At 36.6% G+C, this 26,052-nt stretch overlaps 2 protein-coding genes across 3 annotated transcripts; one reads left to right on the top strand and one right to left on the bottom strand.

Annotated features, from left to right (window-relative positions):
• The first annotated feature begins 3,702 nt into the window (after positions 1 to 3,702).
• On the top strand, positions 3,703 to 11,434 carry LOC117321060 (methyltransferase N6AMT1-like). 2 transcript variants are annotated; one of them, XM_033875542.1, is made up of 6 exons: positions 3,703 to 3,855; positions 5,929 to 6,018; positions 6,884 to 6,974; positions 7,418 to 7,501; positions 10,166 to 10,307; positions 10,965 to 11,434. In XM_033875542.1, exons 1-6 carry the CDS (start codon positions 3,716 to 3,718, stop codon positions 11,066 to 11,068), a joined length of 651 nt encoding a protein of 216 aa, XP_033731433.1. In that variant the 5' UTR covers positions 3,703 to 3,715; the 3' UTR covers positions 11,069 to 11,434. The 2 variants fall into 2 exon arrangements, with proteins under 2 accessions (XP_033731433.1, XP_033731434.1); XM_033875543.1 differs by having other exon boundaries at positions 3,706 to 3,855; positions 5,929 to 6,062.
• A 4,371-nt stretch (positions 11,435 to 15,805) lies between these two features.
• LOC117321059 (1,2-dihydroxy-3-keto-5-methylthiopentene dioxygenase-like) lies at positions 15,806 to 25,758 on the bottom strand. The gene is made up of 4 exons (XM_033875541.1): positions 25,550 to 25,758; positions 21,434 to 21,553; positions 20,898 to 21,077; positions 15,806 to 16,083 (listed from the first exon to the last, which is right to left on the bottom strand). Exons 1-4 carry the CDS (start codon positions 25,667 to 25,669, stop codon positions 15,964 to 15,966), a joined length of 540 nt encoding a protein of 179 aa, XP_033731432.1. The 5' UTR covers positions 25,670 to 25,758; the 3' UTR covers positions 15,806 to 15,963.
• Positions 25,759 to 26,052: the final 294 nt, after the last annotated feature.

A 26,052-nucleotide genomic window follows, 5' to 3' on the forward strand; every position in this document is an offset into this window, starting at 1 on the left:
TGAAATCCAGACAGGAGATATAAGTCCGTTTTATAGTACCTGCCTAAACCGACGGACGTTTATATAATAGTCGATCGAATGTTCTGACAAAGTTGACCCATGTGACCTTGACTATGGTTTAAGGTCATTTTTTTATGCAAAATTTGTTATTTATATCCACAAATCCTTGTTAAAACCTAATGTAATTATGAAATGACAACAGAGACTTATATAATACATGTTAATGTATAATGGACCTAGGCCCCTGTGTAATCAACACAACATGTGCATTGCACAGGCGCTTGCATAGAAAATGAGAATTTAAAAAAAAAATGATATCAGTGGTATGTGTACTGTGTAATACAGCTTAACAGATTACACATACCACTGTCAAATAAAAAAAAATGAAAATCACATTTTCTATGCAAGCGCCTGTGGTGCATTGTACACATCAGATCTGGTGATCACCAATATCACATATCACATATATTCCAAAGATGACATCGTCCGATTGACTTAACAGATCGTCACTATATTTCGTCTGAGACATCATAATAAAAGCAGATCGTCACTTTTAAGTTCGTCTGAGGCATAATTGGACCAAAGCGACCCGATGTTGACTACATTGCGTCGGTCGGTATAGGCCACACACAGTAGCACACATAAATTAATTCGAGGTGCTTCTGTACATTGTCTCGTATTCAAGTCATACGAACCAAATGTTTGCTATAAATCGTAAACCGAAAATACAATCTGGGGGGAATTTTCTCTTTTTAATTTCAGATGAAAACATAGTTTATATGTTATTTCAAGAGTTATCAAACTTCAAATAATGTTCAGTAATGCTGTTGAGAAATATAAAAACTCACTCATATTAAACCGGTAACGAATCTGAAGATCTCAATGATTTATACAAGGGAAGTAACTCTATCATGATGTTTACGGAATGTACTGACTTCACACAAAATATATGGCACGTGGGGGCTATAGGCAAGTCCGGGGGAAAACATCAGAATCTGGTGGGGAGGTTCATGATAGTCACAGAAAAGGGGATAGTGAGTAAAGGGAGGTTTAATAACTTAACATAATTTATAAAATGAGCATATTTTGGTATTGAAGTGAATGAAACAAAGCACAGGGATCTAATAATTTGTGAGTTTGAAGGTTAGATTAAAATTCGGTAAAAATGACACCCTATATAAAGAACACCAAGAAGTGTCATTTTTTCCGAGTTTAATTAATTTAGCTTCCCACCAAAACGTCTCCGTTTGCGCCCGCATCCGTTTCTGATATTTAACCTCCCAGATTCTATGAAAAGGCAAGTCCGCTTATTTTGTGACGATCATTCTGTAATAGATATATATAGCTTCAGAAGCTGGCTTAAAAACCTTAAACTGTCCTAAAATAGTTGGGAAAACGGCTGGATGATGACTTTTAATCCAAATTATGTGAAATTTTAACAATGCCACGTAAAAGAAACTTATATATACATTGTAGCATAAAAATGCATATTACGCAACCAAGAACTAATTAAGGGCGTCAAAACAGCAACACATTTAGGGCTCATCGTGTCTGATTCCTCATGGAACATATATATATATATATACATATCAACAAGTATTAGGCTAAAAACACTCAGATCTACACGCAGAAATATAGAAGCTGACAACAACAAAATCGAAGAACGTGGCTTACAAAAACACGTATCTGTACGACCCCCAGCTACAATTGTTACTAGGACTGAGGTAAACAAAATTGCCAGAACAAAATTGGGTAAACCAGGTACAACTACACAGCGTCTTATTCATGCGAAACAATAAAAAAAAAGATGGATAATCCCTTCAAACCATTTCCTTGACAAAAACAAAAAAACAAACAAACTAACAAAACAAACAACTGATCATATCAACTTGATCATATCCAAGGTTTCACCAAAATTGAATATTTTACGCAGATTCAAATTCACTTTAGATCGTACTTCCCTTCAAACTCTGTATTTTACTCTTATCCGACCTAATTTTGAATATGGGAACATTGTTTGGGATAACCTTACAAAAACTCAGTCTGACATGCTAGGAAATCTCCAATTAGAGGCAGCGCGTATAGTTACTGGCGGAACTAAACTCACAAGTAGAGTAAAACTTTATCTTGAAACAGGCTGGCTTCCCTTAGAGCAAAGACGTAAACACCACAAAATAATTCATTTCCATAAAATGGTTCACGGTCTCCTTCCTCAGTATCTACAAGAAATTCTTCCTCGACGTAATAATAGCATCCATGATCACAATACTCGTGTTGGAAATAACTTTCGCCCTCCTCCTTGTCGCACAAGTCTTTACATGAAATCCTTCCTGCCATCTGTAATCCCTTTGTGGAATTCCTTGCCAGATGCAATCAAAAGTGATCCGTCCATAACTAAATTGAAAAGTCATTTGAATAAACCACGCCACAAATTCCACATAACTTCCTTAGCGGTAATAGACTGGGTCAGATTCACCATGCAAGATTAAGGATGGAGTGCAGTCCACTAAAATTTTATCTATTTCATAAAAATCTTATAGATAGTCCTATATGCATGTGTAATCATGAAGATGAGACCAACGAACATTTTTCATTACGTTGTCCACTTTTCGCACAGTTTCGCTTACGTTGTTTTAGTGCTATAAACTATCCCTTATCAACTGAAATACTACTCTTCGGTGATAACGAACTCACGTATGATGAAAATCTTTTGATTTTTTCCAGTGTTCAAGAATTTATAATTATTTCTAAAAGATTTGAATGATTGTTTTTATTTTTTTTATTCTTTATTGTTTGCCAAGTACACAGCTGTTACAGCAGGTTGTATATCTCATGTCATGGCATGACATTCCTCTCTAATCTTTTTCTTCTGGTCTTTTCATCTGTCTTCTTTCCGAATTTCCCCATTTTTCATTTATTCAAGTATTACATTGCTCACTTACGTATTCTCCCACTTGCTGCCGTTTACTCAATGTGTCATAAAAGGAAACGGATAAATATAAGTCTTATACTTGTTTCCGAATCCTATTCACATTATGATTGTATGATTGTGTATTGTATATGTATGAATTGAATGAATAAAATAAAGTTTATATTAAAACAAACAAAAAAGCAAAAAGAAAACAAATCTAGCTCGTTCCCTCAATTTATATTTGCTCGATCTTTCTTTCCATACACCATCCGTCTCTGGAACCTATAACTGTCCCAAGATTTCCGACTTATTCAGCACTGATCTTACACACGGGGTAGCATACCACTCCTAAACAAACAAAAAATCAAGCATTTCACCACGAGTAATTATATAATTAACAAATTCTCGAAAGTGTGCATGCCCGTGATCTTCAGTACAAAGTTGATATTGATGTGTTGATGTATGCAAATGTAGATTTCGTAGCCCTTTCTTTAAATATGTATCAGTTAAAACGACCGACTTCTAATTTGAGCCAAAACAAAGCATAATAAACTGATTTTTTGTGTGTCTTCTCACGAAAAAAAAACAAACTTACTGAACCTACAAACTATTTTCGTATTAAAAATATATTCTCTATTTTTCAAAGGTAAATATCTCCTATACAGAAATGAATGATTTTCGCACTCTTTGATATTTTCTGAACTAACAGAAAACTGGTGCAAAGGTACACCAAGAGCGGCTTCCACTGGAGTTGTCACCCTTGCGTAAAATCTCCTGTCAAAAACACCAGAAAACTGGAGCAAAATGTCAGACGACAAATATTCTACTCCGGACATCTCACACTTACGACAAGGAGACTTTGAGCACGTGTATGAACCGGCAGAAGATACATTTCTGTTCCTTGATGCACTGGTTAAAGAGCACGACTACATCAAAGAAACAAAGTAAAATAATTCTTGTACAATTCCATAGATCTGTCGATATCCAGGTTGGAAGTTGACCAGACTTTTTAGAACTGGGATGTTTTGATGAACACGTGCATGTGTATCAATTTATAGCTTGCTTTCTTGTCGGTTACATTGGCACTTCCATATAAACAGTTAGTTTACTTTTAAAGTTAATATTATAATGTTATAGATGGTTGATAATATCAACTTTCGATACTGTTCATGAATTCATAAAGCGCGTTGAAGTATGAAATTCTTATTGTTAAATGCCACAAACAAAATGTACATGCCAGACTCGGGCATATATCCGACAGATATAAGTCTGGTGTTAGGGTCAGAGGAAACTCTGGCTACATCTAGTCCTGACACCAGATTTGGGCATATCTGACCGATAGAATTCTGTTTTTAAGGCCAGAGCAAACTTGAATTAAGTCATATAGAACCTACATATATACACACCTGATATTTTCTTAATCCCAATAACTCATTTCATTTTGATCACAGGTAATAAAAAAATATACCACATGAAAGCACATTTTCTAAATTTTATTCTCATATATCTAACTGACCACACTGAAAAGGGTATTATTTAACTGTTGGTTAATAAAAAGGTACCTTTTTATACCAAGTGCTCCAAATGACGTCCAATTTTGCAGCGACAAGATCCATTCTACATCTAAAATTCTTAATCACTAATGCATTTTCTTAAGATAACTCCACAGAAAGATATCTAAAGGGTTGAGGTCAGGTGAATGTGGCGACCACTCTTTATGGGTCTTGACAATATAATCTTCCTTCCAAAAATTTAATACAACCATTGTATGTAGTGTTGCTCCATCCTATTGAAACCACATTGATCTAATGTTATGAGATTTTTTTTGCAAGGCTGGTAAGAATTTTCTTTTAAGAAGCTGGAGGCAGCAATCACAGTTAACTGTCATGGAATTGCCATTTGTGTCCTGACCTCATAGAAAAATGGGCCAATAATTAAAGTTGAACTAATTAAGAGCCACTGAAACGGTTACTTTAACATTAAATAGGGGTTTCTCTATATAGAACTGTGGTTTTTCAGACCCCCAGAATTTGAAGTGAAATTCTGCTTGTTCACCTCATTATGTAGGTGGAAATGAGCCTCATCTGAAAACCAAACGGTATCTGCGGAAATGTCTGCGGCTGCTCTATATATAATCCACATCGCAAATTTATGCCAATCGAGAATAAATCAGTATCTTTCAGGTGCTGCATAATTGAAATGCGATATGCAGTCAAGTGCAAATCAAATTTAAGTATCCTGTAGACACTAGAGATACTGGTTATCACTGTCTATGTCCTTTAAAACATATTGCACAGACTTTTACTTTAATTTACTGTTCTAATACTTTCAATATTTTCCTTAGAGCGAGCACATTAGGCCTCCCCTTGTTTGCATACTGTCCATCAGCAGCTGATCCACTGTATTCAAACCTCTTTATAATGCGATTAATCTGCATTATTGACATCCTCAGCATCTCTGGATACTTTTTACGCATTAAATCTGACCACTTTTATAATTTATCTGATGAAACAGTTTTACTGCTTCTGCCATGTTTGTCAGACATATCCATCATTGAGAATGCCTGTTCTTTGAGTCGTATGTGACATTATATATATGACATCAAATTTCCCAACTTTGAAGAATTTACTATCAATGGTAACATATGGTGTATAAAGCTTTTCATTGTGATGAGTAGTGACTGAGAAAAGTCAATTTAGAATGTAGGAGATAAATTGAAACACCCTGTATATAGTACTATAGTTTGCAAATCATGTGGAAAATTGTTAAATGAAAGAATTTTTTAATATTAAATTTATGTGAAAAATGTTGCATTAAGAATATTAATGTACAATGTATTTACATATTTACTGTATAATGTCGCGTTACATTTTACCAGTGAATATATAAAATCATAAATATATCATAAATGATACATTTATGGTAATATTGGAATATACTGGGGTAGATAAAACATATTTACATGGAATTCATGAATGTTTAAAGAAAAAACTGGTTTATTCCAATCTGACTTACAGACCAGCTTGCTGCCTGGAGATAGGATGCGGGTCAGGAGTATGTATAACCTTTCTGGCGAAAATGTTGGGACCCACCGCTGCCATGTATTGGTAGGTCACAACCAAAAGATAGTCCGAAAGATTCTGACTACAAGGTATCGTTCCTGTCCAAATAAGGTATCTTTCCTCTTTACCGTAGGAAGAGGATGAAAGTCTTAATCATTCGGACTACCACAAGAAAACACTTTGCAGACTATGAATCTGCAATTTGCAAAGCGGAATACTTTTATTTGCTTTACTTCCATTTCTGACTAAATTATATTTTTGAAAGTTTAAATTAAATTGCTTCTCTGACATTTCTGACTTATGTTAACTTAATTAAAACTAATCTAATGATAGATCCTATCTCTCCATCATTTGAATTCGAGGAATATATCTCTTTTTCCTGTAATCAACTTTTAGTACTTTTGTGTAGAGTATAATCACTTTGTTGATGGTTATAGATATCTATAAATCCATAGGTGTGCAAACTATTAATAGTTATAACCCCTTCATGACAATGTCGGGGAGGGAATATAGAGTTCCGTTTGTACATGTGTCTAAGTCATCTGTATGTTTATCTTTTGTCAGCAACTACATTTTTAACCAGATTTCAATCAAACTTTATACTTTGGTCAAATATGAGAATACATTGAAAGAGTTAAGGTTAAATGATGCAAAAATCAATTACAAGGCTACTGTTACTATTTATCTTTGTCACAAAATCTAGTGGCTTCTTTTTTTATGCAGATTTTCATCATACTTCTTAATATAGTCAAGTATGAGAATACCTCATCAAGTTGGCCTCAAGTCTTATTAATTATGAAATAATTCAGCATGTACATGCAAGGGGATTATTATCAGTTGCGATGCCTCGTTTAAATGAGCACTTTCGTTTGTTATGTATTAGTATAATATGACTGTATCTATGTGCTAGGTGTACAGACATCAACCCATTGGCTGCACAGGCAGCAGAGAAGACAGCTCAACAGAATGGTGTCACTGTTCAGCCAGTTCTCACAGATTTGGTAAATATTTGAAAAACATAACCATAAATAAGTAAGTGATCATTTAGCATAAAAAAGCTCTGTACACTATTGAGATTTCTCGGAGGTGTAAAAATTAAAGTATAAAAAAATCATATCAATGCAGATCAGAATGAACTTTAATGGTTTATTTTATGTATTGTGGTACGGCGACATCCGTCCCTCCAGCATAAACTTTTGTTTGTATTTTAGAGAATTGTAGCACATTAGTTTTTATGATCATTGCTAATAGGTCAAGACTATGTGTGTCATATAAAAAATAAGTTGTTGGTAATAAATGTCATTGAGAGTAAGTGTACTGTACATTGCATTAAGATCACATGAGATAACAGAAACTGTGAACTAAGAACTTATAGTATTCATAATGAAGATCTTGAAATGAAGAAGGTTTTTTTGTTTTACTATTGTTTTGTTTTTAATGTTAGGTTGGCTGCCTGAGACCCCGACTTAAAAACCAGGTGGATGTATTACTATTCAATCCTCCATATGTTGTTACACCCTCAGATGAAGTAAGTCAATTATTTGTGGGGAGGCAGATATGAGATTGGAAGGTTAGATAAACACAGAATTGGTGGGGGAGGTAAATATGGGATTCGTGGGGGAGGTTAATATGGGATTGGTGGGGGAGGTAAATATGGGATTGTCAGGGGAGGTAAATATGGGATTGGTGGGGGAGGTAAACACAGAATTGGTGGGGGAGGTAAATATGGGATTGGTGGGGGAGGTAAATATGGGATTGTCATGGGAGGAAAATATGGGATTGTCAGGGGAGGTAAATATGGGATTGTCAGGGGAGGTAAATATGGGATTGGTGGGGGAGGTAAATATGGGATTGGTGGGGGAGGTAAATATGGGATTGGTGGGGGAGGTAAATATGGGATTGGTTGGGGAGTTAAATATGGGATTGGTGGGGGAGGTAAATATGGGATTGGTGGGGGAGGTAAATATGGGATTGGTGGAGGAGGTAAATATGGGTTTGATGGGGGAGGTAAATATGGGATTGGTGGAGGAGGTAAATATGGGATTGGTGGGGGAGGTAAATATGGGATTGTCAGGGGAGGTAAATATGGGATTGGTGGAGGAGGTAAATATGGGATAGGTGGGGGAGGTAAATATGGGATTGTCAGGGGAGGTAAATATGGGATTGTTGGGGGAGGTAAATATGGGAATGGTGGAGGAGGTAAATATGGGATTGGTGGAGGAGGTCAATATAGGATTGTCAGGGGAGGTAAATATGGGATTGTCAGGGGAGGTAAATATGGGATTGGTGGGGGAGGTAAATATGGGAATGGTGGGGGAGGTAAATATGGGATTGGTGGGGGAGGTAAATATGGGATTTGTGGAGGAGGTAAATATGGGATTGGTGGGGGAGGTAAATATGGGATTGGTGGAGGAGGTAAATATGGGATTGGTGGAGGAGGTAAATATGGGATTGGTGGAGGAGGTAAATATGGGATTGTCAGGGGAGGTAAATATGGGAATGGTGGGGGAGGTAAATATGGGAATGGTGGGGGAGGTAAATATGGGATTGTCAGGGGAGGTAAATATGGGATAGGTGGAGGAGGTAAATATGGGAATGGTGGAGGAGGTAAATATGGGATTGGTGGGGGAGGTAAATATGGGATTGGTGGGGGAGGTAAATATGGGATTGGTGGAGGAGGTAAATATGGGATTGGTGGGGAGGTAAATATGGGATTGGTGGGGTGGGGGAGGGTAAATATGGGATTGGTGGAGGAGGTAAATATGGGATTGGTGGGGGAGGTAAATATGGGATTGTCGGGGGAGGTAAATATGGGATTGGTTGGGGAGGTAAATATGGGATTAGTGGGGGAGGTAAATATGGGATTGTCAGGGGAGGTAAATATGGGATTGGTGGGGGGAGATAAATATGGGATTGGTGGGGGAGGTAAATATGGGATTGGTGTGGGAGGTAAATATTGGATTGGTGGAGGAGGTAAATATGGGAATGGTGGGGGAGGTAAATATGGAATTTTTAGGGGAGGTAAATAGGGATTGGTGGAGGAGGGTAAATATGGGATTGGTGGGGGAGGTAAATATGGGATTGGTGGGGGAGGTAAATATGGGATTGGTGGAGGAGGTAAATATGGGATTGTCAGGGGAGATCAGTAAGGGATTGAAAGGGGAGATCAATAAGGCATTGACAGGGTAGCTAAGTAAGGGATTGTCAGGGGAGATCAGTAAAGTATTGAAAGGGGAGATAAGTAAGGTATTGAAAGGGGAGATCAATAAGGCATTGAAAGGGGAGATAAGTAAGATATTGACGGGGGGGGGGGGGGGGGGGGGGGGGGGGGGGGGGTAAGTAAGGTATTGAAAGGGGAGATAAGTAAAGGATTGAAAGGGGAGAGAAGTAAGGTATTGAAAGGGGAGATCAAAAAGGCATTGAAAGGGGAGATAAGTAAGGTATTGAAAGGGGAGATCAATAAGGCATTGACAGGGTAGCTAAGTAAGGGGTTGACAAGGGAGATAAGTAAGGTATTGAAAGGGGAGATCAATAAGGCATTGACAGGGGAGTTAGTAAGGGATTGAAAGGGGAGATCAATAAGGCATTGAAAGGGGAGATAAGTAAGGGATTGAAAGGGGAGATCAATAAGGCATTGACAGGGTAGCTAAATAAGGGATTGACAGGGGAGATAAGTAAGGGATTGACAGGGACGTTCAATAAGGCATTGACAGGGGAACTAAGTAAGGGATTGACAGGGGAGATAAGTAAGGGATTGAAAGGGGAGATAAGTAAGGGATTGACAGGGGAGATAAGTAAGGGATTGAAAGGGGAGATCAATAAGGCATTGAAAGGGGAGATAAGTAAGGTATTGACAGGGGAGATAAGTAAAGGATTGAAAGGGGAGATAAGTAAGAGATTGAAAGGGGAAATCAACAGTGCTACTTGTAAATTATTTTCAGTGAATTATTATGAAAAAAAGTATCAAACAGTATACTAATAGAATATATGGCCAATAATGTAGAGAAAGAGGTTTCTAAATTTTGACACAAACCACCTCAAGACAACCCATGCCAAAAGTATGAGGTTAAATTGTCAAGTAGTATAGGAGATTGTATCCAGAAAAAAGTGCTGTACTTGACATGTCGATTGATACAAATAGTCAAGAATCATTTTTGTATATCATGGCATATGTGATATTTGTCTTTTCCAGGTAGGTAGTAGTGGTATAGAAGCTTCATGGGCAGGAGGTTGTCATGGTCGAGAGGTGATGGACAGACTCTTCCCACAAATTCCTGACATTCTTTCACCTCAGGGAATCCTTTACCTCGTCATTATTAAGGAAAACAAGGCAGGTATGTACATTGAGAGTTTTGCGTATAAAGAGAAACCTTGAAACCTGTAGTAATAGCAATAGAGGCTGTATTATATAGCCAATTGTATGATAAAAAAAATGAATGTGTGTGGTCAGTTTAAAGCTTTTCAATTATTGATTCTTTTCATATTATCTTTGCTTCACTGTCCCACTAACACAAAAGTTATCTAAGATTGATAAAAGATTGCAGATTGGGGAATGGGCTTATTACAAGATAGTTAAAGTCTTTTTTAATGGTGACTTATTTCTAGGCATTGGCTGTTTGCCGTACAAATATATATACATGTACAAGTAGTGAAGCATTTGTTTCAGTATGATTCCAAGTTACTGAATATGTTCACTATTTGATATACTGGTGTGAAATCAACATCACTGCTGATCAGGTAGACTGGCTACCGTCCCAGAAAATTTTATATAGAATCACACATTTGAATTGTAGAAATTGTTTATCTCCTCTAATTTGAAGATATCAAAATCAATAAGTCTGATTTTCATTTATTTGAAATTTAACATTTTTTCCTAAATTTTATTTGTATTATTACTTACCTAGTTACCTACTGAACAAGAATTGGCTCGTTTGTGTGCTGACCTATTGAGGTATAGAGAATTTATCAGATACTTTATGTTTCTCTTTCAGAGGAAATAGAGGATATAATGAAAGGATATGGTTATAAGATGTGGACAGTTTTATCGAGAAGATCGGGGCCAGAATTCCTCTCTATTTTAAAGTTTACCAGATGACATGTTACCACCCATGACAAAAAAATTCATCCTTTGTGTGACCAACAACTATGCAAGGTCAGAGGAGAAAGAAACAATACAGTGATGTCAGAGGAACAATGAAATGACATCATTATCAGCTTTGGACGGGGGAGATTGTGAAACAGGAGATAAAACAGAACAGACAGATAGATGCCACAATGTCATTAGCCTACTACCTAGTCTTTTGGACGGAATGGACCAGGTGAAACACTATGTACCAATTGTACCAGAATACAAACATGGATGATGTGACCTTGAATATAGGTCAAGGTCATTTATTTTGGCAAACTTTTTCAGGTGTCATACCAGTAATCAAATAGCTGAATAAAGAATTAATTCAGCAAATCCTAGGATTACTTTGTTTTTCTCGACAATAACATTTCCCCGACCACTCTGTACTGCTCGACAGTCTGGTCCATTGAACACTACCAGAATTCCACAGAAATGGATACGTCACCTACAGTCACTTGATTGCAAGGATTTTCATGGTTACCATACAAAAGGTTTATGTTTTTCTGTTGCTGGCTGGGTGGTTGATGAAGCTTAATTCATTCGCAACATCTGAGATCATATGTGAAATGTATAGTGATTGGGTGTCCAGGTGATTAGTGTATCCTTTCCTGCACATGCGTACTGTGTATCTCCGTAAATAAAGTTGCACTGTTGAATGTTTATTGGTTCTTGATTTACCTGTATTCATAAGTGATGAATTAATTAAGCACTGTTTGTGTTTTATCTAAACATTAGCTTGATACTTAATCGAGTCATAGAAGTCAGAATATATAGCGATCGTAATGCAGATTCCAAGTGGCCTATCACGGGTGTTGAACACGTATGGCGCAACGGATATAAATTCTCTTGAATTTTTTATCAATAATTCAAAGGATTAAACATCAAATAAGGTCTTCTATTTGATTTATTATATAATGCAAGGAGAACGGTCTACGTTGACAATTTCCTTTGAATGCTGAGCCAAAGCTCCGTTCAAAACGACTGTTGCATCTCTTTGGTGCACTCCGACGAGAGGGAGCAGCTTACGAGAGGCTTTTCTGGGGTATCGTTGGGCAAGATTTTTTGTTTACACGTAAACATCTTTCTTGGGATGAAAATTTCGTCGACACGGAATACTGTTCCTGGAACAAACATTCACACCACACATCTAGCGGGAGTAAAAATAATGAAGATGACCGTCCACGCCGGGTCATGGCCGTTTTCGTATTAACATCTGCAGATCCGTCAAGATACATGCCTGTAATAATACGAACCTATTTCCCCTTATAAAGGAACAGGTCCCGTGTGGTGACCTCCATCTTGGTGTTCTCTTCGTTTAATTTGGAATCTTGGGTCAACTTAACGATCGCGCCTACGGGCATCACTGCCTGTTCCCGTCAAGGTGCTGTAGGCACAAGTCGAACACATTTTGCAAATGACTGTGGCATATTTCTTGCCGCTTAGAAGCTGCGAGATTGCACACCTGCACACAATACAGTCACCTGGCAACGGTAATCGATTCAGAAGCTTACACTCATCAAATGGAACTCGGGATTGACTGATAGCTACAGTTGTATCGGAAAAGCATTTGACACTTTTGACTACTTTTCTGCTACTATAGTCGAAAGTGTCAAGCGCTTCTCTAATTCTTCTACAACAGTAGCTAGTCAAAAGTGTCAAATGTTTTTCTTCTACAACAGTAGATGGTCAAGTATCAGATGTTTTTTTCAGTAGCTAGTCTTCTACATTCTGCAGGACAGGTTTACATAAACGCGATTATACAGATGTATTCAGAAAATATCTCAAAACGTTTGACGAAGTTAATGCTATCAGAAGATGATGCTCTCTGACAATGACATACCTGTATACAATATTAACAGGTTGATCTCGAAAATTCATAGAATTATGAGAAATAGCATTGTGTACGATCGGTAGCTGTAAACGGGCACGACGGAGGACGATTTCTGATATACAGTCATCGTTTATACCAATCAAACAAACCAATATACAGTCAGAACTGATGGTCTCTTAAGCGTGATCGCTAAAATACATTCGAGGAGTGGTTTCTTTAAAAGTCGACATTGGAACATATTCGTCATCAAGAAAATCGAGAAAGCCCAATTTTTACGACTTGACAGGAAAAGTACGTCAATTTCCAGTTATTAAAACGAGTTTGCAAATTATGTCATTCTTGATTATTCACTTAGTGGTGAGATTTTCTTACATACTTGCGTTTTAACAGACGTTTAAATGCCCTTTACACTATAATATGTATCAAACAACGGGATCAATTTAGCGAGAGGATTGCCAATGTCTGTTAAAGCTTACAGGGTTGATAGTTTCCGAAAACAAACTTTTCAGACTCTAATGACGACGGCAATCGTCTGTGTTTAGGCAGTATCGAATATTTCAACATTCCTATTGTGGGGTTTACTGGATATGTGATGAAACACACACGCAGTAATTTATGTACTGAAATCTGGGGGCGCACGCGTTCAGCATGCGAAGCCAATCGGGAACGAGCACGAACGTAAAATATGAAATATACAGTGTTGTACATTGTTGCAACTAGTACATTTCCATGACAGCGAAACAAATGGCGTTGTCAATCAGCTTGATCTACATATTAACTGGCATACAAATAGGGATTGTTTACCCTTTTTGAGAATGTGGCCAGAAACTTGACATTGTGACATTTAGCATAGTTTAAGGAAAATTGGGAAATATTTACATAAACTGAAAAGAAGTGGCCGTTTATCAAGTCATCGAGTTTTGTTGCACTTTATAGAAGTGAGCAAAACAATAAGAACAAATCCAAAATGTTATTTACTGTGTCCATATGATCTGAAAAATGATATTTATTCTTGAGTAATTTTCTCCTGTTGATTGATGGGAGAAATGTGTACTACTATATACTCTGTAATATTTGCAGGGAATTTAATGTCACTATATTTGCGGTCATTAAATATAGTGCAACATTGCATACCTCATGAATATTTAAATACAACGCATTTTAATACTCCTAAAACCCCCGAAATATTATCCCCGTGAAATTTAAAAACTATACAGCCTAAGTACAACATTACATAAATCGTTTACACCTTCAAAAAATCAAAAGAGCTGCTACAATTGTGATGTTTATTGATAAATGAATGAAAATGCACTAGGATGTATATAATTAATATGTACATGTATATATACATGTATATACAATGTACAGGATATAAAACAGAAGCACAAGGCACGGTGTACATAAGTAATGTATATACATGTAAAAACAACTGATTGAGTAAAATTCGTTTTAAGAATCTCGGTATCAACAAACCACAAAAATATGTAAAAGAACATTTGACCTTTTCAGAATTATAAGATCCAAAACCTATTTCAAATTTTTACATGGCACAACCAAAGGATTGAAACTTACCCTTAACTCTACTTAGCTAGCAAGAGTTTGAAAGACTTTGATAATATCCTTAAAGTGAACATGTTATGTAAAGTAAATTTCAATCTGATCCCATATCTTCCGATTATAAACCAGCAGGGCTTCACTAAAGAGGTAGATATCAACACACTATATCTACATTAAAATGGTATTAAGATCAATGACGACACTTGCAGCTTGATTATTGTAAACCACAGGCGTCTGCAACTGGTTAATCTTTAGAGAAAAAATATTAGCCCTACACTACTTCATCAACCTTGTTGATATATTGGAGTAGGGGCTAACCTTTTTTCCTATAAATAGTTTTTCCTATAAATACTAACCAGTTGCAGATGCCTATATATAAACATACCCCCGGTAATCAATTTGATGTACTCAAAGTTTAGCACAAACCCAAACTAAAACAAATTAGTGTACTAACAATGATTGTCATAGAAACCAGTGAAGGTAAAGAATAATTAGCACACTCATAATTAAGCGGAATGCTTCCAGCGTGAAAATTGCTAAAATAAGATTACCTCTAAAATATATACATTAACAGTAAAGGCATTCCCAGGTTTTGATGAATTTAATGCCGGCAAAACGGACCTCAACTCGGAATTCAAATATATGCTTTCTTAAATTAAAAATAAAATTTTCTATCATGTTATAGAAATAAAAAAATCCTCATTAAATTGAGTTGACTTCATAATTAATCAAAATATATCTGCTCTATTGCATTGTATTTGGGAAAATGCCTCACATAACTGCAATGTAATTATTGAAAAACTGCAAAAACAAGCTGTCGGAGCACATGTAATTCTAAAATGTCAATTTCATACAACTTCATATGACATGTTTAACATAAACAACCTGGCCAACTCTACTTTGACATCCAATATCCAAATGATCACTACCAAATTATCAACACAAAATGCATCTTATATGCCATTTATCAAACAAATATTTTAAAATGTCTTTGATATATCAAAGTCCATTATATATTTGTAGCCATTTATAATCGATTTCAGATCAGGCCAAAAAAATTACTTGGTTCTCAGGCCCTCATCTGATTTTAAGTAAAACCCTTGATTTATCATTGTCTCACACATTTTGAAGCAGTTTATATGAAAATGAAAAATGATTACCGGGTACTCATTTTTAACTGATTAGGAGAAGCAATGGAGATTTTCCAGTACTGTAGTTTCTGAATACCCAGTTATTAACCCAAAAATACATGGACAATTCAATATTATTTTGTACATACACACACACATATATATATATTAACCTTAGTTATATATATATATATATGATAGCGAGTACTATTAATATATTGTTTTCAAAAAATATCAATCAGGTAATGTAGGTAATTTTCAAATTTCTTGGATATAATGTTAGTGTTGTTAGTGGAGTATAATAATCTGTCTCTCCTCTGTAGTAGCCCAGACAGCTCACAGCCTTAGGCGGCAGTAATGTACTTGGCCACATATTCTTTCCTTACGTCCCTGTCTTCCTGGGGTCGGTTGTATGGGGTCCATACAGGTTCCCCAACAAACAGGCGAACTGCCACAATGTGATTCTGTCAAAGTGAAAAACAAAACAAAATATATGAATAGTGTGTTGTTGTAATCATTTTTCAAGAATATGCAAAATAAGTTTTAATATGTATTTACAATTTGCATGCATCATTCCTTTTAATAATGATTTTGTTGGACAGCAATGTTGGTCAGAAAATCCAAAATGTAATATTGTAGCATTTAATAAATGGAACTGTAAAAGTGAAAATTTATGTGAGGGGAATTCTGGAAAAGTACCCCAACATATGTAGTTCCCCTATCAACATTGTGAAATTAATTTCCCCAAATAATAATAACTACATTTACAATAAATACTGTTGGTCCCTTATATGGCCTTCAAGAAGCAATAAAGAGTATATATATATATAAAGGCAAGGGACCCTAGTATGATATTGTAGAAATTAAGAGACATAAATAAACAAAATAATTCAATAAAGTTAGAATGAGCTACAGTACTTCACCAACGAGTAGGTAGGTTAAAGGCCAAAACGTAGGTCACAGTGACCTAATTTTCATACATGTATAGCTCACTGCCTCACCGAGGTGAACTCTTACCCCAAGTATGAACTTCCAGTGACAAGTAGTGTAGGAGATAGCTACCGGACACGATAACAAAAGGACAGAAGAAAAGAATGACAGAAGGAAAGGAAGACAGGATAAAGGGAAGAAGGAAGGACATATGGACACAATTTTACAATCCCCACAGGCTCACAATGGAGGACTAAAAAGCAAATACTTCAACTAGAAGTGCCTGCATCGCTCACCTTAATATTTCAAGTTATCATGGCAATTATTCCTATTACATAGAGGATATCTAACAGTGTCTTCAGTAATACCAAATATATTTCACGAGTGGGGCTAATATTTTGATATTTTTCACGAGTGAAAAATATCAAAATATTAGCCACACGAGAGAAATATATTTGGTATTACTGAAGACACTGTTAGATATTCTGTTGCTAACTAGGCCTACAGCGAAAGATTGCATACGTTTATAGTAGTTCCCCCTGTCCAGGTACTGACATATATGTCGGGCTTTCTGATTTGTCAATTATTTTGGTATTTTCTAATCATTAATTTGATTGGTCAAATCAGCAAAAGTGATATTTTTCACTAGTGAAAAATAGCACTTTTATAGAATGAATAATTTTTGATATTTCACTGGTAAAAATGTAATAAAATGCTTTCTTGTGGTGTTCCGATTAATCAAGTTTGTCGCGTATTAATTGTTTGATGTGTATGATTAATTGATCAAGTAAGAATTTTTGTAATCTAGTTTTGTCAGAAATGCCTGACAATCGGACATCATGATAAATGAAAGAATTTTAGCAATGTGAGAAAAACTCATCGCAATCGATCGTCTGATTGTGGTTATTGCTTATATCATATAAAACACAAACGTTGTCCAGTGTGGCATTTGAGTTTAAATTTAGATTCTGTCAAAGGGTTAATGAGATATTGTGTACACAAGGTTATCACGGACAAATGGAAGGATGCATGCACAGGAAAGTAATTACTATGTACCCGCCTCAGTACAGTGTGGGGTATAATACAGATGTCTGTTTCTGGTTAGTATTTATAGAAAAACATACAATAGCTGGAAGGTCGGAAGTGGAGGGGGGGGGGGGGGGGGGGGGGGGGAAGAGAGCTTTGATTTACTTTGAATTCAAGTTTGATCCGACTAAAATACCAATGCACACAAACTTCAATATGAAACCTTAGTTCAGAATCTTTTATTGTCGTTAGATAATGATGAAAGATTAGAAAATGGACCAAAAGCAGTCGTGATAGCTGAGAGCTTTGATTTACTTTGAATACAAGTTTGATCCGACTAAAATACCATCAAACCTTAGTTCAGAATCTTTTATTGTCGTTAGATAATGATGAAAGATTAGAAAATGGACCAAAAGCAGTCGTGATAGCTGAGAGCTTTGATTTACTTTGAATACAAGTTTGATCCGACTAAAATACCATCAAACCTTAGTTCAGAATCTTTTATTGTCGTTAGATAATGATGAAAGATTAGAAAATGGACCAAAAGCAGTCGTGATAGCTGATGATGCATCGACTGTGGAACGGAAATAAGCTACAGTCGAATCTGTCCAAGCGACCATCTCTATTTAGCGACCCTCTGTTCTAAGCGACCATTTCAATTCCTCCCGAGCGTTTTCGCTATATATTTTAAGTCTATTAAGCGACCCTCTCTTTACGCGACCAGCGACCACAATTTTTCGTTCCCGTGATGAAAATAACTCTCCAATAAGCGACCAGAAGTCTCCAAAATGCCTTACATTACCATTTTCGCCTTAATAACACCCAAGTATTTTTACTTTTCGTGCAAAAGGACGGGAGATGAGGCGAAGTGACCGTCTGGAATTCTGACGATTTTCAGACGTTTTATATACGATATATCAATTTGCATGCGAAAGATAACAATAAAGGAATGCATAAACAGTTAACTTACTGTTAAATCGTGATTTGTTATCTTTTTGAGACATTAAAACAGATATTTGCCAGTGAAAAAGTCGCCGTTTTTTAAAGTAGGAAATGCAGGAACGTAAATAATAATCGGAGCGGAAATCCGGACCAAGATTTCAGGAATTAAAAAAATATATATAAATAATTTGAAAGTAATCTAATTAACCAATGAAATATATTTCTCATGTTAAATCTATGTATTTTGCTATGCTGAAAGAATTTCAAAAAATACATATAGTGATGAAAAATTAGCACAGTAATAATTATTAAAAAAAAATACACAAAAAAAAAAAAAAAAAAAAAATTGTTTTGTTTTATTCAAAGTGGTGGTTCATTTTTCATATATACTGAAACGAAAAAGAAACGCAACATGGAAAATTGTGATTAATTTTGTATTAAATATACATATCTGTATAAAAATCGCGGAAATAAACATGCACCCTGCCTAACACCCATACCAATCTTCAAAATCACCCAAGTGTGACTAGAGACCTATGCACTTCCGGCGCGGTAAAACATCAAAAACCGTGCCTGTACAAACATATGCGTTCTTTTTTCATTCAAACCAGTATCAATTCATCACTAACATTGAGCCACATCATCGCCAATACTTTTGCAAACAATAATTCCTTTTACAATTATGCCACGGTTATCAAAGGTTGATAGAGGACGTGCTATAGCGATGCTTCTGGCAGGGAACACGCAACTTCACGTCGCTCGACAATTCAGAGTTCACAAATCGACTATTAGTCGATTAGTTTCACGTCTTAACGCAACAGGAAGAGTCGATGACCAGCCGAGATCAGGACGTCCACGCGTAACGTCGCGACGTCAAGACCGGGTTCTTAGGTTGGCACACCTGCGTAACAGGAGATTAACGGCCGCTGAAACGGCAAGGAATACGATTGGTAATCATAACCGTCGAATTCATCCCCAAACAGTGATCAACAGACTGCGTGAGGCTAATTTGCGTGCAAGGCGACAGTACGTTGGTTTACCACTAACACCGCAACATCGAGTAAGTCGTATGCAATGGGCAACGGCACATATGCCCAGACGTTTTCCTATGAGACGTTGGAGGTCTATGCTCTTCACCGATGAATCTCGATTCACGTTATTTCGAGCAGATGGCCGTCAACGTGTGTACCGGCGTCGAGGTGAACGTTTTGCTGACGCCTGTGTTTTGGAACACGACCGATTTGGGGGTGGATCAGTTATGGTTTGGGCGGGAATCTCCCATGGTTTGAAGACGCCTTTGGTGATAGTCAATGGGAATTTAACGGCCGTACGCTATCGGGATGAGATCCTTAGGCCCCATGTTGTGCCGTTTGTTAGGCAGCATCATCTAACCTTTCAGCAAGATAACGCGAGACCACACGTTGCAAGAGTCTGTAGAGACTTTCTTGCGACACAGAACATTGTTCCTATAGATTGGCCTCCATATAGCCCCGACCTGTCCCCAATCGAGCATTTGTGGGATGAATTAGACAGAAGAATTCGAAATCGCCGTAACCCCCCAAATACCCTCCCTCAGTTAGCAAATACACTCGTCCAAGAATGGAATAACATTCCAATACGGAAAGTCAATGCCCTGATGAACTCAATGCAACAAAGAATTAGAGATGTGATAACTGTTCGAGGAGGACACACACGATATTAGGGCACGGTTTCAAAACTGCTGCCATTTCAACTTGGATTCACGTAGGGTACTACCAATCATGACCTTCTAGCAAAGTGATCTGTTCTTAAAAATCTCTAAACATTTAAAGGATGTTACATCAATATTCAATATTAACTATTACATATGAAATTTAAACATAATGCTCACAAGTATTATTTTATTAAACCTACAATTTGAAGTTGCGTTTCTTTTTCGTTTCAGTATATATTATAATATTATAAATCATTATTGCCAATTTATAAAGCAAATAAAAAGCTTATGAACATTTATTAAATTTAAGATACCTTCTCTATTAAGAGACCACTCTCCATTAAGAGACCGTTTTCAACTTCCCTTGAGTGGTCGCTTAATACAGATTTGACTGTATATATTTTAGAGCAGTTTCACAATGGGCAATCTGATTGGTCAACAGTTCTTTAATCAATACAAGCTATAATTGTCTAACAATCATACTATTCATTTTTAAACAGCTCTACGATAAACAGCCTACTTTCTTTCCACAATTGATGCATCATCCAATCTCCAAGTGTTATACTTTGATACATTTTTGTATATATATGCTGACCCGTCCTTTGGACAATATGATCTAACCAATACTAATACAAGTTTCCCTTCATTCTAAGGAGAAGCATTTATTTGCCTCCCTCTGTCACTAACTTTTTCGTCCAGGGTGAAACGATGGTATATTCCAGCAGGCAGAACGATAAGGTCACCAGCCTCTAAGAATATGCGGATCCATTCATCTTGTTTTCCTCGGACATCAAAATATCCACTTCCATCCAGGATAAAGCGGATTTCCTCATCAATGTGGAGATGTTCCTCAAAAAAGGCCTTGATCTGGGAAAAAATCAAACCATCCATCAATTTGTAGACATTTTCCTAAAACCTTGAAGTTGTTTGAGAAACACACTACCACTAGTGCAGTCCGGAAAAAGATCTGTCATATTTGGATCATTCCCAATCAAAAATTGTCCCTGTATTCTCCCAATTTTGACCAAATTTTCTAACCAGCCATTGTTTATTAGTGTTAAAGACATTAAGTTATTGATAAAAAAAATATTTGTGTACATACATAATTGGTGATGACAATGCGACTGATTCATCAACTCTCAGCATTAAAATTTGGATTTAAGAAAGAACCAAAGTGTTGGGGTCACTTTTTTTAGTATATTACCTAGTTAAACTTAGTTTACCTTGTTTTCATAGTCAGGGAGCTTTTCTCTGCTGCATTCAATTCTGTCCATGTATGTGTAGTTCCTATCTTTCCTGATTTTTTTCAGAGTCTCATTTTCCTCAAAGTTCTGAGGATTTATCTGTAATGGAATGCTCAAATTTTTAAAACAGAACTTTTTCACAGCTATCATCCAACACGCATAGTGGATGTTGCTAAAGCAATACATGTTCCCTAAGGTAGATTGCTGACAAACTTTGACATTATGCACATATATACAGGGGCCGCGTGGCTGAGTGGTTAAGGTGTCCCAACACTTTATCACTAGCCTTCCATCTCTGGGTTGCGAGTTCGAAACCTATGTGTGGCAGTTGCCAGGTACTGACAGTAGGTCGGTGGTTTTTCTCCGGGTACTCCGGCTTTCCTCCACCTCCAAAACCTGGCCTTAAATGCCCCTGGCTGTTAATAGGATGTTAAACACAAACAAACAAACGTACATATGTAAGTATGTACTAGATGGACAGAGAGGAAACCTACATGTACAGTCCCTTGGTGTCACTTGTAGAGGACATCACTAATTTTCTTTGTTCCTTTGTATTTAACTAAGAATTGTTCAAAATGTTTTCACCATGCAGATTTGGGAAAGAGAAAAGATCACACATCCACTGCGACTATACTGTGGAAATCCCAAATTGCCAAATTTGGGATTTGCTTAAATTTTGCCCTATTAGACTGCCTTAAATGGGACACAAAAGCAAACAAAATTCATAAATATGCTGCTTTCACAATGCAGCTCTTCTAATCTCAATTCTCTCCTGACTTCTCAAATATAACTTGAAAACTAATAATAAGATTATGTATGCTCCTTGACTACAAAATAACAGCATCATGTAATTTGCTTTATTTAACTGCAGAGAAATCAGAAGGTTTCTGATGTTTCATTAGCCTATCAAAAATCTGATGTCAGTAAGTCGGCCAATATCAGATTTTTTAAAAGGCAGATAGTTTATCAGAAACCTTTGGAATAACTGTAAAGCTGGTTTAAGTTTTTTTGTCTCATCTATTCTGTGTCTGCCTGGTAGGGGCTGCGGTGACTGATTGATTAAGTTGTACCGTCACGTCTGGATGGTGAGTTTGAAACCTATGTGGGGCAGTTGCCGCGGTACTGACCGTAGGCAGGTGGGCTTTTTTTTTTTTTGGGGGGGGGGGGGGGGGGGGGGGGGTCTCCAGCTTTCCTCCACCTCCAAAACTAGGCACATCCTTAAATCACCCTGGCTGTTCTGTTAATAGGACAAAATAAACCAAACCAAACATAAACCAAGTCTGCCTGGTAGGACTACAGCATACCTATATATGTCAATTTAAGTCTTCCATACTTGACGTTATGTAAAATTCTCTACGTCGGGTGAGAAAAGAGAATCTAACTTCTTTTTATTTCAAATCTTTAATTCTATTTATGTCCAGAGTGTGGCATTACACACAGAAAGGTACTGTATCTATAGGTGGTACACTATCTAATTAGCATACATATGTATGTACAGTGTATATATATCTTACAACAAATGCTTTATTGACATATACTTGGGTGACCTAAAAGTCACAGATATCTAAAGTTTGTGTATGATGTACCATCTACACCTTTTGCTCATCAGCTATATCTCGGGTAGCTCTCAGTCTGCCCATTATGCATATTCAGTAACAATTACCCGTTTGGATGTTTTTAAATCCTATTCCTATTTTACCTGTTCTACACGGACTACTAGTCAGCTTTATGCACAAGCTGTGCGTAAAGGTTAATCTATACACTGAAATGTATTTATAGTCCATCACATCATAAATTCTTGAAACATCTGTGCTTCAACAAACCATGTTCTGCATATGTTTATACCCAGACCACAAAGTTTTAGAATAGAAAGGCTATGAACTAGACAAGCACAGCTGCACTTAAAATTATTCATCATAGTCAACGATGTATATAGTCAAACATATTTATATAATGATCACCAGGCTGGAAATGTGACCTGAGATTTTAGGTGACCTTTTTTCAAAATCTTTAAACACGGCCTCATGCGAAATGCTTTATGTGAAATTCTTTATAAACCTCAACTAAAAGGCAGTTTGGTTTAGTATTGTTGGCTGTTCTATCTACAGGTCATTTAAGGACAACCTCCCCGGGTGTGAGACACACGCGCATTACGTGTGTAGTATGTGTATGTTTTGGGAGGCTGTGGTATGTCTGTGTGACAGTGCGTCTCCTTTAAATAGATGGAACTGATGTTAATTTTATGATGTTACCTCACTGACGTAAACTGCCCATGATACACAACAGGACACCCTACCTGGTCATATTATACCGACAATTTGGGGAACCAGTCATTCGCCATCATAACGCTAAGCAGAAGTAGAATCTACCATTTTTACAGACTCTGATAGATATGTTTCAACCAAGTCCTGTCTCAGAGGGGCTTGATGCTCATCTAAGGCAAAAAGTGGGGCAGTATTATGGGAGACAATAGGAAGAAAAGAATAAAACAGAAAAGATAATATCCTAAATTGAGTTGCCTCTTACAATCATGCAAGGGTGCAGCAGCAGGTACAAATCTAATGCCTTGGCTGCCCCTGCAGCTTAAATGGTGGGAATTAGTTTTGAAGCAAATAATGGACATTGTGTTTATAATAAACTTTCTAGTTTAATTATCCTCAATTTACAATTAAAGAATTTTTTCTTCTTCTGGAATATTATCACATTAAGCATTTAGAATATATATTCAGCATAAAGCATGTCTATTATCTAGCCCGAGTTTCCTCTGGCCCCGACACCGTGACGGTGTATGGCCCTGACTCTGTCTAGTGTAGGGCCCAGAGTTTCCTCTGGCCCCAACACCGTGTCTGGTGTAGGGCCCAGAGTTTCCTCTGGCCCTGACACTGTGTCTGGTGTAGGGCCCCGAGTTTCCTCTGGCCCTGACACTGTGTCTGGTGTAGCTATACAGGGCCCCAGTACACCAGACAATGGTATCTGCAGGGCCAGAGGAATCTCGGGCTAGTCTATTGTAATACTAGCTTTCCATACATTCATAATGTTTACACAGACATTACTGTAGTCTCCTGTGACAAAGACGTCAATAATATGATATCGGAATTTAGTTTTAACTTTGTGATAAGATTTACTGCAGTTGGTAACAAAGAATCATACCACAAAAAAATTCATTGCATTCACATGACTTACACTTGGAACAATTTTAGATCTTTAAAGGTTTGTCGCAAGGGACCCAAATGGAACAGCATTTTCAATAGCGAGAAGGTTAGTAAATGGTTTTGCATCACATTGTTCCATATATTCTAGCAAATGTGCACACAAACAATTCAAATACTAACAAATGTTTCAGTGGCACATTGGAGTGTTTGAAATAGCATTGAAATAAAAAAGAAATGTTTCACTTTAACAAAATATATATTTATATCATTGAGATGCCTGAGGAAATGCTGATCCAGAGTCACACAAAAGAATTATTCATGTGAGGAGGATTCAGCATTACCATTAAAAGTTACCTTGGCTTTGAAAGAAACCATCTTGATGATTGGAACTTTGTGAAGTGGGAAAAAATTATCCAGCATGCATACCTTAGCATCCACCATCAAATTGACTGGGTGTAGATGGTTGATCACATTGTTATTTGCATTAATTGGTATTTTACTTTATATATCATACATGTACATAAATAAACATTTTTGTGAATTTTATTTCTTATATATTATCTATCATATGACTACACTAAATACTCTATATTATAAAATATTATTGTGAACCTTATAACCTATAAAAAATACGGTATTTTTGTTTTATATTTTTTTGAGAAAAATGCCACCTATTCCGTATATTGTCAATGTACGAGTTACTTCCCCTGAAAGTAACAACGTGACACAGTTATATCTAGACAGTAGGCCTACAGTTTTCAGTAATGGTTTTCTTGATAAATACACATTCTCTTAACACAAAACTTTACCATGATCTGTCTTATGAATATATCAAAGGAACAAAACAGTGATTTAGTGCAAATAAGCTTTACTCTTTTCTTAGCACGTAAACACAAGTATCTAGATCATGATTGTATGGCATGGCGCATTTTGTGTAACTTACATTGAAGTATTCTACTCCGATATCTTTCAGTTGTTCCAAGCTGACATCTGAATCACCAGCTCGCTTATGAGGGAGGCGTTGATCCTCTTGTGAATCGTCCATACACCATGCTTTCACCATGCTTGCTATCTTTTGTAATGCCGTGTATTACGTCGCTGTCTGCTAATCGGTCAAGCAGCACAATAATGGCGAACAGAGATATTTTGTTCGGAGCGCCTCGACTATTTACATACATTAGTATAATTATCTCCCTTATATATAAGACAAGACAGAAATTTTAGTTTTGGCATTTAATGAAACTAAATAATACAATACAAAAAGCCCTTTCACCCCAGATCGAACTATAGAGTCACATTAAAGTCCATTCATGATAAATCGCCATAAATTCTGAACAGGGTGAAAGGGCTACAAATATGAGAATAATTTAATTTACATATGAGCCCTATAAGGCAGACAATCAATAAATTAAATTTGTTATATTAATTAAGCACATCAAACATACT

The sequence above is a fragment of the Pecten maximus genome, unplaced genomic scaffold, assembly GCF_902652985.1.
Source record: "Pecten maximus unplaced genomic scaffold, xPecMax1.1, whole genome shotgun sequence".
NCBI lineage: Eukaryota > Metazoa > Mollusca > Bivalvia > Pectinida > Pectinidae > Pecten > Pecten maximus.